A 14,485-nucleotide genomic window follows, 5' to 3' on the forward strand; every position below is an offset into this window, starting at 1 on the left:
ACTTCATCAAATTTGGAGCGACGTCTCTCTGCACTGTTTTTGTTTAGCGAAATACAAGGTTCTCTCCAGACACTGCCTCCTCCAATCCATCAAACACATCCAGATCTTAGATCTTAGATCTAGAATCCATGTAACACGCTCTCCTGTCTCTCCAGACACTGCCTCCTCCAATCCATCAAACACATCCAGATCTTACGGGACCAGCTGGTGGCCCTGGGGAAGAAGATCTCCTACCAGAGTCGCGTCAAAGACGAGCCGGCCTACTACTGCAACGAGTGCGACGTGAGTTGATGGGCGTCTAAAAAGTATCCATCTTCCACCGGCTGCTGTCATTGCCACTCTTGAGGCCGGATCTACACTTGGTGCCACAGTATCATGCACAGAAAACAACCGATCTACACGCTCACAACATTCGACACGCCGTGAGCATGTAGATCTGCAGTTTTCTATGTTCAGAATTGAAATAGTATTTGGCCTATTCAGATTGGAACCAGATTGGTTTGATGAAGTCTGAGCAGCAAACACATTGTTTTGCAAACCAGATTTGCAAAGCAGTCCAAATTGATCGTTTAGTTCCATGTTTACACTCCAGAGATTAAATGAAATAAATGGGGGATCTGTGACTTAATGATTATCTAACGGGGAGGGTTCTTGAAGTGAAAAGGGTTTAACTTTCTTTCTCTCTCTCTCTCTGTGTGTGTGTGTGTGTGTGTGTGTGTGTGTGTGTGTGTGTGTGCGCGCGCGACAGTTGGAGGTGTTCAACCTGCTGTTTGTTACCAGCGAAAGCAGCAGCAGGAAGACGTACGTGGTGCACTGTGAGGACTGCGCCCGCAAGCTGAACCCCAGCCTGTCCAACGTGGTGGTGCTGGAGCAGTACCGCATGGAGGAACTCATGAACACATACGATGCCTTCAAGAACCCGGTGAGCCCGCCCGCCCGCCGCAGTGCCAACGCTTCCCTTCCAACAGCTGCGTTTGGAAAGGGTCGTGCGTTGTGAACCGCAAACGGAGTGAGATGTACCAGTGAGATGTACCAGTAGATGTACCAGTGAGATGTACCAGTAGAGCAGGGCTTCTCAAAGTGGGTGCCTTGACACAAGTCCAGGGGTGCCTCCGAACACCTAGCGCTTCAGTTTAACTTAGCTTAGTAAAAACGGACGTGAGTTGCACTGTTCTTGGTGCCTTCTCTTTGCAATCTGCAGTACACAAAGTCTCTTCACCAAAAATAGCAGCACAAACATAATATGCGTTGGGCAACCAGATATTAGTCTGGGCTATTTTGGTTAAATATTCTTGCCATGGCTTAGCGCAGGGGTTCTCAACGCTTTTGGCCGGGGACCCCCGGAAATGCTTTGGCAATGTCTCGGGACCACCGCCCCACCCCCTTCCGACCCCCAATATAAATTGACTGCTACAATAACCTTAATAATAGAGACAATACACCATAAATAAATACCAGATACTGTATAATCATTAGGGAAGGTGTATGCATGTACTATATGTAAACTCTTAATTTCCAGCCATTCAGTTGCAAAAAAGGGGAAAAAATAAAACCTTTTTATTTTTTAAATATAATTTGGGGACCCCCCATGATAATTGACCTACGGGTTGAGAACCCCTGGCTTAGCGGTCCATGCACCTTGGCTGGTAATCCAGCATGACAGTGTGTCGTGGGTTCGAGTCCAGATCCCAACGAACTTTACTGTGTGTCTTCCCCCCCCCCCATCTACTATACTTCTATCAATAAAGGCAAAAAAGCCCCAAAAATATCTAAAAATAAATATCTCAAATATTCTTGCCATGAAATGAGCCAACAATTCCTATCCTCCTTATGAACTGGTCGGTGTGGCCACATACAAACATCATTTTAACACTATCTGCACACTTTTTTGAAGACAATCTTCCTCCTAGTATAATCATAGTACCTGATGATCATGTTTTAGGGAGGGGGGAATCACCGCACTCTAAATGTTTGACAGACTAGTGTTGTGTGCAGGGACGTGCAGAGTGTTAGAGGGGCAGGGGCTGAAATCCCGTAAGAGGGCACTTTGGGACAAAAATAGCAGATCTACAAGCTCGCGCTGCGGCGTGTTGAGAGCTTGTAGATCAGCTATTTTCGGGGCGTACATGGATACGACATGGATTTCAAAACAAATTTGTTCAACGTAAAGTACTGTATTCAAGTTTAGGAGACTTCGGGGAAAAAAGCTATTCTCCTGAATGCTGCCTTCCGGCCTGGCATGGAGAGGAGTGGCATTTGCATTTCTTCCACCATGTAGTAAATGCTGCATTCGTGGTCTGGAGAGGGCAGTTGTTTAACAGACGGGTAAATGGGCAGGGGCTGAAGCCTCCTATGATGTCTATGTGTGCACGTCCCTGGTTCTGTGTTCCCAGCTAATCGTCTCCTCTTCTGTGTCGTGTTCCCAAGGCACTGCCCTCCAGCTCGCGGTGACACAGCCCCCATGCTGCGTCCACCTCAGCCATAACCAAAACTCCTGCACGCCAGGACCACGACAACAAGAAAGAAATACACCTTTCACTTTGCTTTTCAACTTTCCCTTCTTTATTTAAGATGATTTTTACTACTACTACTACTGCTAATACTTGCCGAACAGCCAACCGAGAACCAGTTTACAAAAATATAAAAGAAACAAGCCGCCAATAAAAAAAAAAACATTAGGTTACCTATGTAACCGCCAGTTCTATGAATCATGAGTGAATTCACCCATAACGAGTGAATTTTGAAGATGAAATAGAAAGCCAGTTTACTCTGAAAATGGTGCTCTCGCCCCTGGCAATGGTGAACTTGAAAACCAGGATGCAGTTGGTGCTGCCATTGATCAAACTACGGATATGATGGTTTGAATGGCATGTTTTTGTCAGTACCAGACAGGTTTTAATTTTTATTTTGTCTTGAATACTGAATTTTGTACATGCTGTTTGTATTTTTTGTGGAGTGCTGTTCTCGTTTTGTTTTCTTTTTTTGAATAATTTATTGTTTTTGTTTGTTAAACTAGATCAGCCTAGATATACACCACATTGGCCTTGTCACTTGTATTTAGAAAAAGAGAGAAAATGAAAAATACTAATAATAGAGATATGAACATTTTTCTAAAGCATTAAGAATGGGGGGGGGGGGGGGGGGAGAAAGTACAATTGTTTGGAATGCATCAAAACATACGGGTTTCAAAGACTTTGTTAGGGGGGGTCGTTTTTAATCTTTATTTTTGTTTTTCTGAATCTTTTTTAGTTTTTTTCTGAAATAATTCAAATTATATTTCTTCTGGGAAAAAAACGTTGTCACACCTCACATCATCAGGTCTTTGTTTATTACTTCCATGACCTTATCAATATTTAAAAAAAATAAGAAAAAATAAGGAAAAAAAAAAAGATATCGGTGTCACCTGTATTGTACCTCCAACTTTTCAGTTCCAATATGAGATTGAGTATTTCCTGGATTTTTTTCTTCTATTATTTAAAATGTTTCTATTTATTGGATAGGCCTATCAATGTTCTCGCTGAGAATGTTTTTTTTTTGTTGTCGTTTTTTTTTTAAATGGTGATTGATTCCTCTTTTATGAACTGAAATGTAGGGGGCTTGTGTGTTCCAATGTCAGAGGCTGCTGTATTTTTTTGTTTGGTGCTCGCCTCTCACGACTCTTTGCCCCTCTACCTTCTGGTATATATATGAAAAATGATATCTTTATCTTGAATATAACACCACCTTTCCTGTAGATGCTAGACACACCGCTCAAGTAGAGATGAACTAACGAAAGGCTGTCTTTGTATGCTCATTAAGAAAAGGAAAGACAAAAAAATACATTTTCCAAACTGTTTGAAAATTTGTAATTCTTTTCTTTATTATTCCGTAGGGGGCTTTTTAGATAAGATTTTAAATGATTTTTATTATATTATCTGTTGAACATCATAACGGGATAGATGGTGCTAAATGTTCTCTCTCTCAATTTTGTCCCTCCCCCACCCTGTTGTCTTGTCTTCTTAAAATGAGAATTATTTCTTTCCTGTCAAATTACCCCGTCCCCTTTCTCATTTATTTATACCTGCACTGTTTAGAGAATTCACACAAACACATACTTGCATACACACCAAACTGAGCCAGACATGTCTTAAACACTTTGTGAATTTGTGTGACATTATTATTGACTATTAATAATAAACGCTTTTTGATAAACCCACAACTGAGAAGCATTTTTAGCCCCCCACAGGATATATCTTCACAGGCTGCTATCTTCCAACATATTTAGTGATCTAGTATGAATACTGTGTAGTTTGCACTTTGCAGAATGCATACTGTGTCATGTACTATTTATTATGCCAACCGGATCTCACCCAAACAAGCATGAAACCAGTATTAACAGCAGTATTATTGTATAAGATAGATAGAACCTTTAAAAACACAGTTACAAAGTGCTTTGTGTTGCCACCATCAACGCATGGTTTCCACCACCCTTTTTTTCATGATTTTAATTGTTTTGAATCTCCTAAAATCATGAAAACATACTATAGTCCAGGGGTATTCAACAGGCGGTAGTGGCCCTTGGAACAATTTTTTAAAAGAAAGCTTATGAAAGTTACAGATGTGTGCGATATGAAGTGTGATATTACCATGACAGTAATCCTTAATCATATTCTATCATATTTAAGATGAGACAAACACCAGTCACTTTAGACTAGAACGCCCCCCCCCACCCCCCCCCCCCCCCCTCTAATTAGAGCACTTGGCTCTAATGTCCTTGTGTATTATCTGAAGTATTAACACTGACATTCATGGACATTATACACAAACCAATAGTGGCTACTTTTCAGCTTAAAGTTTGTTCAGACCAAGATGGCCGACAACACATTTTCCCCTTGATTCAATCCTTTAAGGATGTGTTAGAAGATGAAAGGTGTACATCAGTGGTTCCCAGAGTGGGGTCCGGGGACCCCCAGGGGTCCCTGAGGGAGTTCTACAGGGTCCCCAGCTAAATGATAGTTTGGAACCAAATGGACTCTTATGGATCTGTAACTCAGAGTGTACACTGTCACTCTCAGAGTTAAAATAACAGTGGTTTTACGATATAAATTAGGGTCTCAGAGATAGAAATGCCATTAAATGGGGGTCCGTACGTAGACTAATGCATGTCCTGGGTCCTGGAAATTAACTGGGTTGAGCATCACTGCTAGAGCCATAAAAATCTTCTCTTACCGTTGGGCAAACCGTTCGGCCACCGCTGCTGTGAACACCTGGGCAGTTCTTAAGTTGCTTCAGTTAGTATTTCGATATTTGATATTCATTTTAGCTGCCCCACCCCCTCCCTATACAAACCCATTATATTAAACTTAAAACTAAATTTTAACCATGATAGATTCATCAAAAACACCCGACCTATTTTCTGGTGAGTCGTGACTGATAATATCCTTCTAATACGTGAGGGGGCCGTGGTTTTACATTTACTGTTTTAGACCACTGAGGTCGCTGATAATGCGAGGATCTGGTTCTCTATTGACTATTTAAGCCGTGACGTACCTCGCTCTTCCAGGGGGGGGTCTTGTAACCTGACGCTGCCAGATCCAAGAAGCTTGCTACACAAGTTTGTTTCACAGGTAACATGGTTATCTAATACCGCCCCCATCTGGCAGAATCAGGTTAGGTGTCTTGAGCTGCGGTGGGATCCATAATAACGCACGTGCATGTATTAAGTCATCATGTCGTGCGCGCGGCGCGGCGCGCCACCGCCACACACAGTCACTGACGACACACGCCCAAACAAGCACGCTGCTAGTGTTTGTTACAACAAGCCGTTTGTTTTAATATTAAACACCTCGGAATGTAACTTTCACTGACATGAACATGGAGTTATAATGAGAGTCGACAGAGTTTTTACCAGGCTGTGAAAAACTAAACAAAGAAACACTAAGTTCTACAACAAACTGATATAACAGAAGTTAGGCCTTCATATCATCCATCTCCTCCTCAACAGGTGAGTGTTTGCAGCAGGTGTTAGGCCTACTGTTCGCTTTAAGATCAGTGCTTTTAAAACCTTTTAGTTTTACACATCGGAGCCATTGTTTATTTATTCAGCATTTGAGCCACGGACCACCGTCTGATGACATTTAGCCTCTCAGACCCACAACTAAAGAATATTTTGTTGTCGTTGGATAAGAGTTTGTCCACCCTCCCATGCTGTGTTGATGTTGGTACCATTTTAGGAGAGATAACAGGCAAACGTTGATTAAAAATGCTATCTAGACTTCTGGTAAATTAATTAGCCTAATGCAGGTATTAAACAATATATTTTTTTTTACTGTTGACGGGTCCATTTGGTTTCATTCTATATCAAGAGTTACAGATCTAATAAGGGTCCATTTGGTTAAACTCATATCTGCATGCGGACCACCTGGAACCACCCTCAAGGACCACTGGTGGACTGGCTTATTTTAATTACCTTTAAAGGAGTTGATAATTTCACTTTGATGCAAATAGTAAATAGTTAGTTAAGTGGTTCCTAGCTCTGGTCCATAATAATGCGTTGCATTAGAGCTATGTTACTATCAACTTCTGCCGCTCGCATGAATGCAGACCAGCCTCTACTCTTTAGTGTAAATAAAAAGAACGTTTTTGCTACTCACCAAAACAAAGGCGGGTTGTGTCAATAGAAAGACTACTTTCCTTAGTGGAAGCACTCTGAGCCCCCCACCACACGTATAAACTGTACTTTTGGGGCAAAAAGGTATTTTGTTTCCACCGGAAAAAAAACATTTTTAGTTACTCCGCTGCGCCCTCTACTGATATTGCCCAGAGAACTGCCTCATAGAGAATATTTTTCCTCCGGTGAAAAAAAATCCCTTTTTGGCCAAAAAGTACCGTTTATACGTGTGGTGGGGGGCTCGGAGTGCGTCCACTAAGGAAAGTAGTCTTTCTATTGACACAACCCGCCTTTGTTTTGGTGAGTAGCAAAAACGTTCTTTTTATTTTCGCCAAAGCGGAGAGGCTGGTCTGATTTCGATTTGAGATTTAAAATTGGAAGTCCCATAGCCTTGTACTGTGCAGGGCAGAATCGTAGAAGCAGTAGAAGGTTATGAATCAGAGCTAAGTGGTTCCCAAACGTTGTCATGTCAAGGACCCCCAAATTGACACTATAATTAGCCCGCGGACCCCCATTTGAAGAGAAGATTTATAAGGCTCTAGCAGTGATTCTCAACCCGTTTATAATTTCAAGGACCCCCATTTAATAGCATTTCTATCTCTGGGACCCCCAATTTATATTGTGAAATCAATGTTTATTTAATTCTGAGAGCATAAATGTGTCCCTTATAGGGTCCATTTGATTCCATTCTACACTCTCAGAGTTACAGGTCCATTTGGTTACAAACTATCATTTAGCTGTGGACCCCCTGGAACTCCCTCGAGGACCCCTGGGGGTCCCCGGACCCCACTTTGGGAACCACTGAGTTATAGAAGCATTGTTGTTTTGTGTGATGTGATATGAATCTCAGAGGCTATTTTTTGGTTACTTTAGTGTGTGTGTGTGTGTGTGTGTACATGTGCGCGCGCGGCTGTTTGGACATGTTGTGAGCTTGTACATTTCATACAAATCGTCCCCCTGGGTCCACAGTTGATATTGCTTAATGTGCAACATTGTGATTTGGATTGGACACACACGCGCACACGCACACACACACACACACACACACACACACACACACACACACACACACACACACACACACACACACACCTCAAATGAGTCACCAGCTGGATTGGTAGTGACTGTTTAGTCGTGTTGTGTTGCATCGTGTTTCCTGGTGTACAACATCTAGACCATGTTTAAGTAACAATAAATGTTAATTTATTGACGCTGTGCGGAAGCTAAATGATGTGTGTCACTGTCACCAGCCTCTCATCTGTAGTGTTGACACTGTACTGAAGCTAAATGATGTGTGTGTCACCAGCCTCTCATCTGTAGTGTTGACACTGTGCTGAAGCTAAATGATGTGTGTGTCACCAGCCTCTCATCTGTAGTGTTGACACTGTACTGAAGCTAAATGATGTGTGTGTCACCAGCCTCTCATCTGTAGTGTTGACACTGTACTGAAGCTAAATGATGTGTGTGTCACCAGCCTCTCATCTGTAGTGTTGACACTGTACTGAAGCTAAATTATGTGTGTCACCAGCCTCTCATCTGTAGTGTTGACACTGTGAAGCTAAATGATGTGTGGGTCACCAGCCTCTCATCTGCAGTGCTGTTGGTAATCCTGTTGATTAGGAAGGTGCCAAAGCACTATAGAGTGGTGTTCATATCTGTATGGTGTTTTGGTATTTTTGAGTGGTGCAACCACACATAGTGTGTGTGTGTGTGTGTGTGTGTGTGTGTGTGTGTGTGTGTGTGTGTGTGTGTGTGTGTGTGTGTGTGTGTGTGTGTGTGTGTGTGTGTGTGTGTGTGTGTGTGTGTGTGTGTGTGTGTGTGGGGCCCGGTGTCCGAGCACGGAAATATATAGCGTTTGTTCACCACCAGGTATCACTGTTGCACAGCCTAACAGACAGGCCAGGGAGGAGGGTCAGTACAGTACTGTACAGTACCACTCACTTCAGACGGGTCTGATTTATTCATCATTTTTGAGGATTTGAAGAAAATTCAAAATTTCAAAAAACATGGGTTATAGCCCATCGTTTTTTGAAATTTTGAAAAAAATGTTATCCTCATTTTTCATCATTTTTGAACATGGGCTATAGCCCCTACCGTACGGCATACTATAGCACGCCGTTTTTCATCATTTTTGAGGATTTGAAGAAAATTCAAAATTTCAAAAAACATGGGTTATAGCCCATCGTTTTTTTATTTTTGAAAAAAATGTTATCCTAATTTTTCATCATTTTTGAACATGGGCTATAGCCCCTACCGTACGGCATACTATAGCACGCCGTTTTTCATCATTTTTGAGGATTTGAAGAAATTTCAAAATTTCAAAAAACATGGGTTATAGCCCATCGTTTTTTTTATTTTTGAAAAAAATGTTATCCTCATTTTTCATCATTTTTGAACATGGGCTATAGCCCCTACCGTACGGCATACTATAGCACGCCGTTTTTCATCATTTTTGAGGATTTGAAGAAAATTCAAAATTTCAAAAAACATGGGTTATAGCCCATCGTTTTTTTATTTTTGAAAAAAATGTTATCCTCATTTTTCATCATTTTTTAACATGGGCTATAGCCCCTACCGTACGGCATACTATAGCACGCCGTTTTTCATCATTTTTGAGGATTTGAAGAAAATTCAAAATTTCAAAAAACATGGGTTATAGCCCATCGTTTTTTTATTTTTGAAAAAAATGTTATCCTCATTTTTCATCATTTTTGAACATGGGCTATAGCCCCTACCGTACGGCATACTATAGCACGCCGTTTTTCATCATTTTTGAGGATTTGAAGAAAATTCAAAATTTCAAAAAACATGGGTTATAGCCCATCGTTTTTTTATTTTTGAAAAAAATGTTATCCTCATTTTTCATCATTTTTTAACATGGGCTATAGCCCCTACCGTACGGCATACTATAGCACGCCGTTTTTCATCATTTTTGAGGATTTGAAGAAAATTCAAAATTTCAAAAAACATGGGTTATAGCCCATCGTTTTTTGAAATTTTGAAAAAAATGTTATCCTCATTTTTCATCATTTTTGAACATGGGCTATAGCCCCTACCGTACGGCATACTATAGCACGCCGTTTTTCATCATTTTTGAGGATTTGAAGAAAATTCAAAATTTCAAAAAACATGGGTTATAGCCCATCGTTTTTTTATTTTTGAAAAAAATGTTATCCTCATTTTTCATCATTTTTGAACATGGGCTATAGCCCCTACCGTACGGCATACTATAGCACGCCGTTTTTCATCATTTTTGAGGATTTGAAGAAAATTCAAAATTTCAAAAAACATGGGTTATAGCCCATCGTTTTTTGAAATTTTGAAAAAAATGTTATCCTCATTTTTCATCATTTTTGAACATGGGCTATAGCCCCTACCGTACGGCATACTATAGCACGCCGTTTTTCATCATTTTTGAGGATTTGAAGAAAATTCAAAATTTCAAAAAACATGGGTTATAGCCCATCGTTTTTTGAATTTTTGAAAAAAATGTTATCCTCATTTTTCATCATTTTTGAACATGGGCTATAGCCCCTACCGTACGGCATACTATAGCACGCCGTTTTTCATCATTTTTGAGGATTTGAAGAAAATTCAAAATTTCAAAAAACATGGGTTATAGCCCATCGTTTTTTTATTTTTGAAAAAAATGTTATCCTCATTTTTCATCATTTTTGAACATGGGCTATAGCCCCTACCGTACGGCATACTATAGCACGCCGTTTTTCATCATTTTTGAGGATTTGAAGAAAATTCAAAATTTCAAAAAACATGGGTTATAGCCCATCGTTTTTTGAAATTTTGAAAAAAATGTTATCCTCATTTTCCATCATTTTTGAACATGGGCTATAGCCCCTACCGTACGGCATACTATAGCACGCCGTATTTCATCATTTTTGAGGATTTGAAGAAAATTCAAAATTTCAAAAAACATGGGTTATAGCCCATCGTTTTTTGAATTTTTGAAAAAAATGTTATCCTCATTTTTCATCATTTTTGAACATGGGCTATAGCCCCTACCGTACGGCATACTATAGCACGCCGTTTTTCATCATTTTTGTGGATTTGAAGAAAATTCAAAATTTCAAAAAACATGGGTTATAGCCCATCGTTTTTTTATTTTTGAAAAAAATGTTATCCTAATTTTTCATCATTTTTGAACATGGGCTATAGCCCCTACCGTACGGCATACTATAGCACGCCGTTTTTCATCATTTTTGAGGATTTGAAGAAATTTCAAAATTTCAAAAAACATGGGTTATAGCCCATCGTTTTTTTTATTTTTGAAAAAAATGTTATCCTCATTTTTCATCATTTTTGAACATGGGCTATAGCCCCTACCGTACGGCATACTATAGCACGCCGTTTTTCATCATTTTTGAGGATTTGAAGAAAATTCAAAATTTCAAAAAACATGGGTTATAGCCCATCGTTTTTTTATTTTTGAAAAAAATGTTATCCTCATTTTTCATCATTTTTTAACATGGGCTATAGCCCCTACCGTACGGCATACTATAGCACGCCGTTTTTCATCATTTTTGAGGATTTGAAGAAAATTCAAAATTTCAAAAAACATGGGTTATAGCCCATCGTTTTTTGAAATTTTGAAAAAAATGTTATCCTCATTTTTCATCATTTTTGAACATGGGCTATAGCCCCTACCGTACGGCATACTATAGCACGCCGTTTTTCATCATTTTTGAGGATTTGAAGAAAATTCAAAATTTCAAAAAACATGGGTTATAGCCCATCGTTTTTTTATTTTTGAAAAAAATGTTATCCTCATTTTTCATCATTTTTGAACATGGGCTATAGCCCCTACCGTACGGCATACTATAGCACGCCGTTTTTCATCATTTTTGAGGATTTGAAGAAAATTCAAAATTTCAAAAAACATGGGTTATAGCCCATCGTTTTTTGAAATTTTGAAAAAAATGTTATCCTCATTTTTCATCATTTTTGAACATGGGCTATAGCCCCTACCGTACGGCATACTATAGCACGCCGTTTTTCATCATTTTTGAGGATTTGAAGAAAATTCAAAATTTCAAAAAACATGGGTTATAGCCCATCGTTTTTTGAATTTTTGAAAAAAATGTTATCCTCATTTTTCATCATTTTTGAACATGGGCTATAGCCCCTACCGTACGGCATACTATAGCACGCCGTTTTTCATCATTTTTGTGGATTTGAAGAAAATTCAAAATTTCAAAAACATGGGTTATAGCCCATCGTTTTTTGAATTTTTGAAAAAAATGTTATCCTCATTTTTCATCATTTTTGAACATGGGCTATAGCCCCTACCGTACGGCATACTATAGCACGCCGTTTTTCATCATTTTTGAGGATTTGAAGAAAATTCAAAATTTCAAAAAACATGGGTTATAGCCCATCGTTTTTTGAAATTTTGAAAAAAATGTTATCCTCATTTTTCATCATTTTTGAACATGGGCTATAGCCCCTACCGTACGGCATACTATAGCACGCCGTTTTTCATCATTTTTGAGGATTTGAAGAAAATTCAAAATTTCAAAAAACATGGGTTATAGCCCATCGTTTTTTTATTTTTGAAAAAAATGTTATCCTAATTTTTCATCATTTTTGAACATGGGCTATAGCCCCTACCGTACGGCATACTATAGCACGCCGTTTTTCATCATTTTTGAGGATTTGAAGAAAATTCAAAATTTCAAAAAACATGGGTTATAGCCCATCGTTTTTTGAAATTTTGAAAAAAATGTTATCCTCATTTTTCATCATTTTTGAACATGGGCTATAGCCCCTACCGTACGGCATACTATAGCACGCCGTTTTTCATCATTTTTGTGGATTTGAAGAAAATTCAAAATTTCAAAAACATGGGTTATAGCCCATCGTTTTTTGAATTTTTGAAAAAAATGTTATCCTCATTTTTCATCATTTTTGAACATGGGCTATAGCCCCTACCGTACGGCATACTATAGCACGCCGTTTTTCATCATTTTTGAGGATTTGAAGAAAATTCAAAATTTCAAAAAACATGGGTTATAGCCCATCGTTTTTTGAATTTTTGAAAAAAATGTTATCCTCATTTTTCATCATTTTTGAACATGGGCTATAGCCCGTACCGTACGGCATACTATAGCACGCCGTTTTTCATCATTTTTGAGGATTTGAAGAAAATTCAAAATTTCAAAAAACATGGGTTATAGCCCATCGTTTTTTTATTTTTGAAAAAAATGTTATCCTCATTTTTCATCATTTTTGAACATGGGCTATAGCCCCTACCGTACGGCATACTATAACACGCCGTTTTTCATCATTTTTGAGGATTTGAAGAAAATTCAAAATTTCAAAAAACATGGGTTATAGCCCATCGTTTTTTGAATTTTTGAAAAAAAATGTATCCTCATTTTTCATCATTTTTGAACATGGGCTATAGCCCGTACCGTACGGCATACTATAGCACGCAGTTTTTATCATTTTTGAGGATTTGAAGAAATTTCAAAATTTCAAAAAACATGGGTTATAGCCCATCGTTTTTTTTATTTTTGAAAAAAATGTTATCCTCATTTTTCATCATTTTTGAACATGGGCTATAGCCCCTACCGTACGGCATACTATAGCACGCCGTTTTTAATCTTTTTTGTGGATTTGAAGAAAATTCAAAATTTCAAAAAACATGGGTTAGCCCATCATTTTTTGAATTTTTGAAAAAAAAATTATCCTCATTTTTCATCATTTTTGAACATGGGCTATAGCCCCTACCGTACGGCATACTATAGCACGCCGTTTTTCATCATTTTTGAGGATTTGAAGAAAATTCAAAATTTCAAAAAACATGGGTTATAGCCCATCGTTTTTTGAATTTTTGAAAAAAATGTTATCCTCATTTTTCATCATTTTTGAACATGGGCTATAGCCCCTACCGTACGGCATACTATAGCACGCCGTTTTTCATCATTTTTGTGGATTTGAAGAAAATTCAAAATTTCAAAAAACATGGGTTATAGCCCATCGTTTTTTGAATTTTTGAAAAAAATGTTATCCTCATTTTTCATCATTTTTGAACATGGGCTATAGCCCCTACCGTACGGCATACTATAGCACGCCGTTTTTCATCATTTTTGAGGATTTGAAGAAAATTCAAAATTTCAAAAAACATGGGTTATAGCCCATCGTTTTTTGAATTTTTGAAAAAAATGTTATCCTCATTTTTCATCATTTTTGAACATGGGCTATAGCCCGTACCGTACGGCATACTATAGCACGCCGTTTTTCATCATTTTTGAGGATTTGAAGAAATTTCAAAATTTCAAAAAACATGGGTTATAGCCCATCGTTTTTTTTATTTTTGAAAAAAATGTTATCCTCATTTTTCATCATTTTTGAACATGGGCTATAGCCCCTACCGTACGGCATACTATAGCACGCCGTTTTTCATCATTTTTGTGGATTTGAACAAAATTCAAAATTTCAAAAAACATGGGTTATAGCCCATCGTTTTTTTAATTTTTGAAAAAAATGTTATCCTCATTTTTCATCATTTTTGAACATGGGCTATAGCCCCTACCGTACGGCATACTATAGCACGCCGTTTTTCATCATTTTTGAGCATTTGAAGAAAATTCAAAATTTCAAAAAACATGGGTTATAGCCCATCGTTTTTTGAATTTTTGAAAAAAATGTTATCCTCATTTTTGAACATGGGCTATAGCCCGTACCGTACGGCATACTATAGCACGCCGTTTTTCATCATTTTTGAGGATTTGAAGAAATTTCAAAATTTCAAAAAACATGGGTTATAGCCCATCGTTTTTTTTATTTTTGAAAAAAATGTTATCCTCATTTTTCATC

General features: G+C 38.4%; 2 protein-coding genes across 7 annotated transcripts in view; one reads left to right on the forward strand and one right to left on the reverse strand.

The window, feature by feature from the left end:
- Positions 1-4,189, forward strand: part of kdm6ba (lysine (K)-specific demethylase 6B, a) — a 36,015-nt gene extending 31,826 nt beyond the window's left edge. For all 6 annotated transcript variants that reach the window (XM_080792452.1, XM_080792455.1, XM_080792453.1 and 3 more), the window contains exons 22-24: positions 156-282; positions 749-922; positions 2,428-4,189. In XM_080792452.1, the coding sequence (XP_080648578.1) occupies positions 156-282; positions 749-922; positions 2,428-2,451 (325 nt within the window). In that variant the 3' untranslated portion in view covers positions 2,452-4,189. The remainder of the gene's footprint in view (positions 1-155; positions 283-748; positions 923-2,427) is intronic.
- myoz2a (myozenin 2a) overlaps positions 1-14,485 on the reverse strand; it is a 189,265-nt gene that overhangs the window by 10,616 nt on the left and 164,164 nt on the right. The window lies entirely within an intron of this gene.

This window comes from Protomyctophum bolini (assembly GCF_963924005.1).
Source record: "Protomyctophum bolini genome assembly, chromosome: 20".
NCBI lineage: Eukaryota > Metazoa > Chordata > Actinopteri > Myctophiformes > Myctophidae > Protomyctophum > Protomyctophum bolini.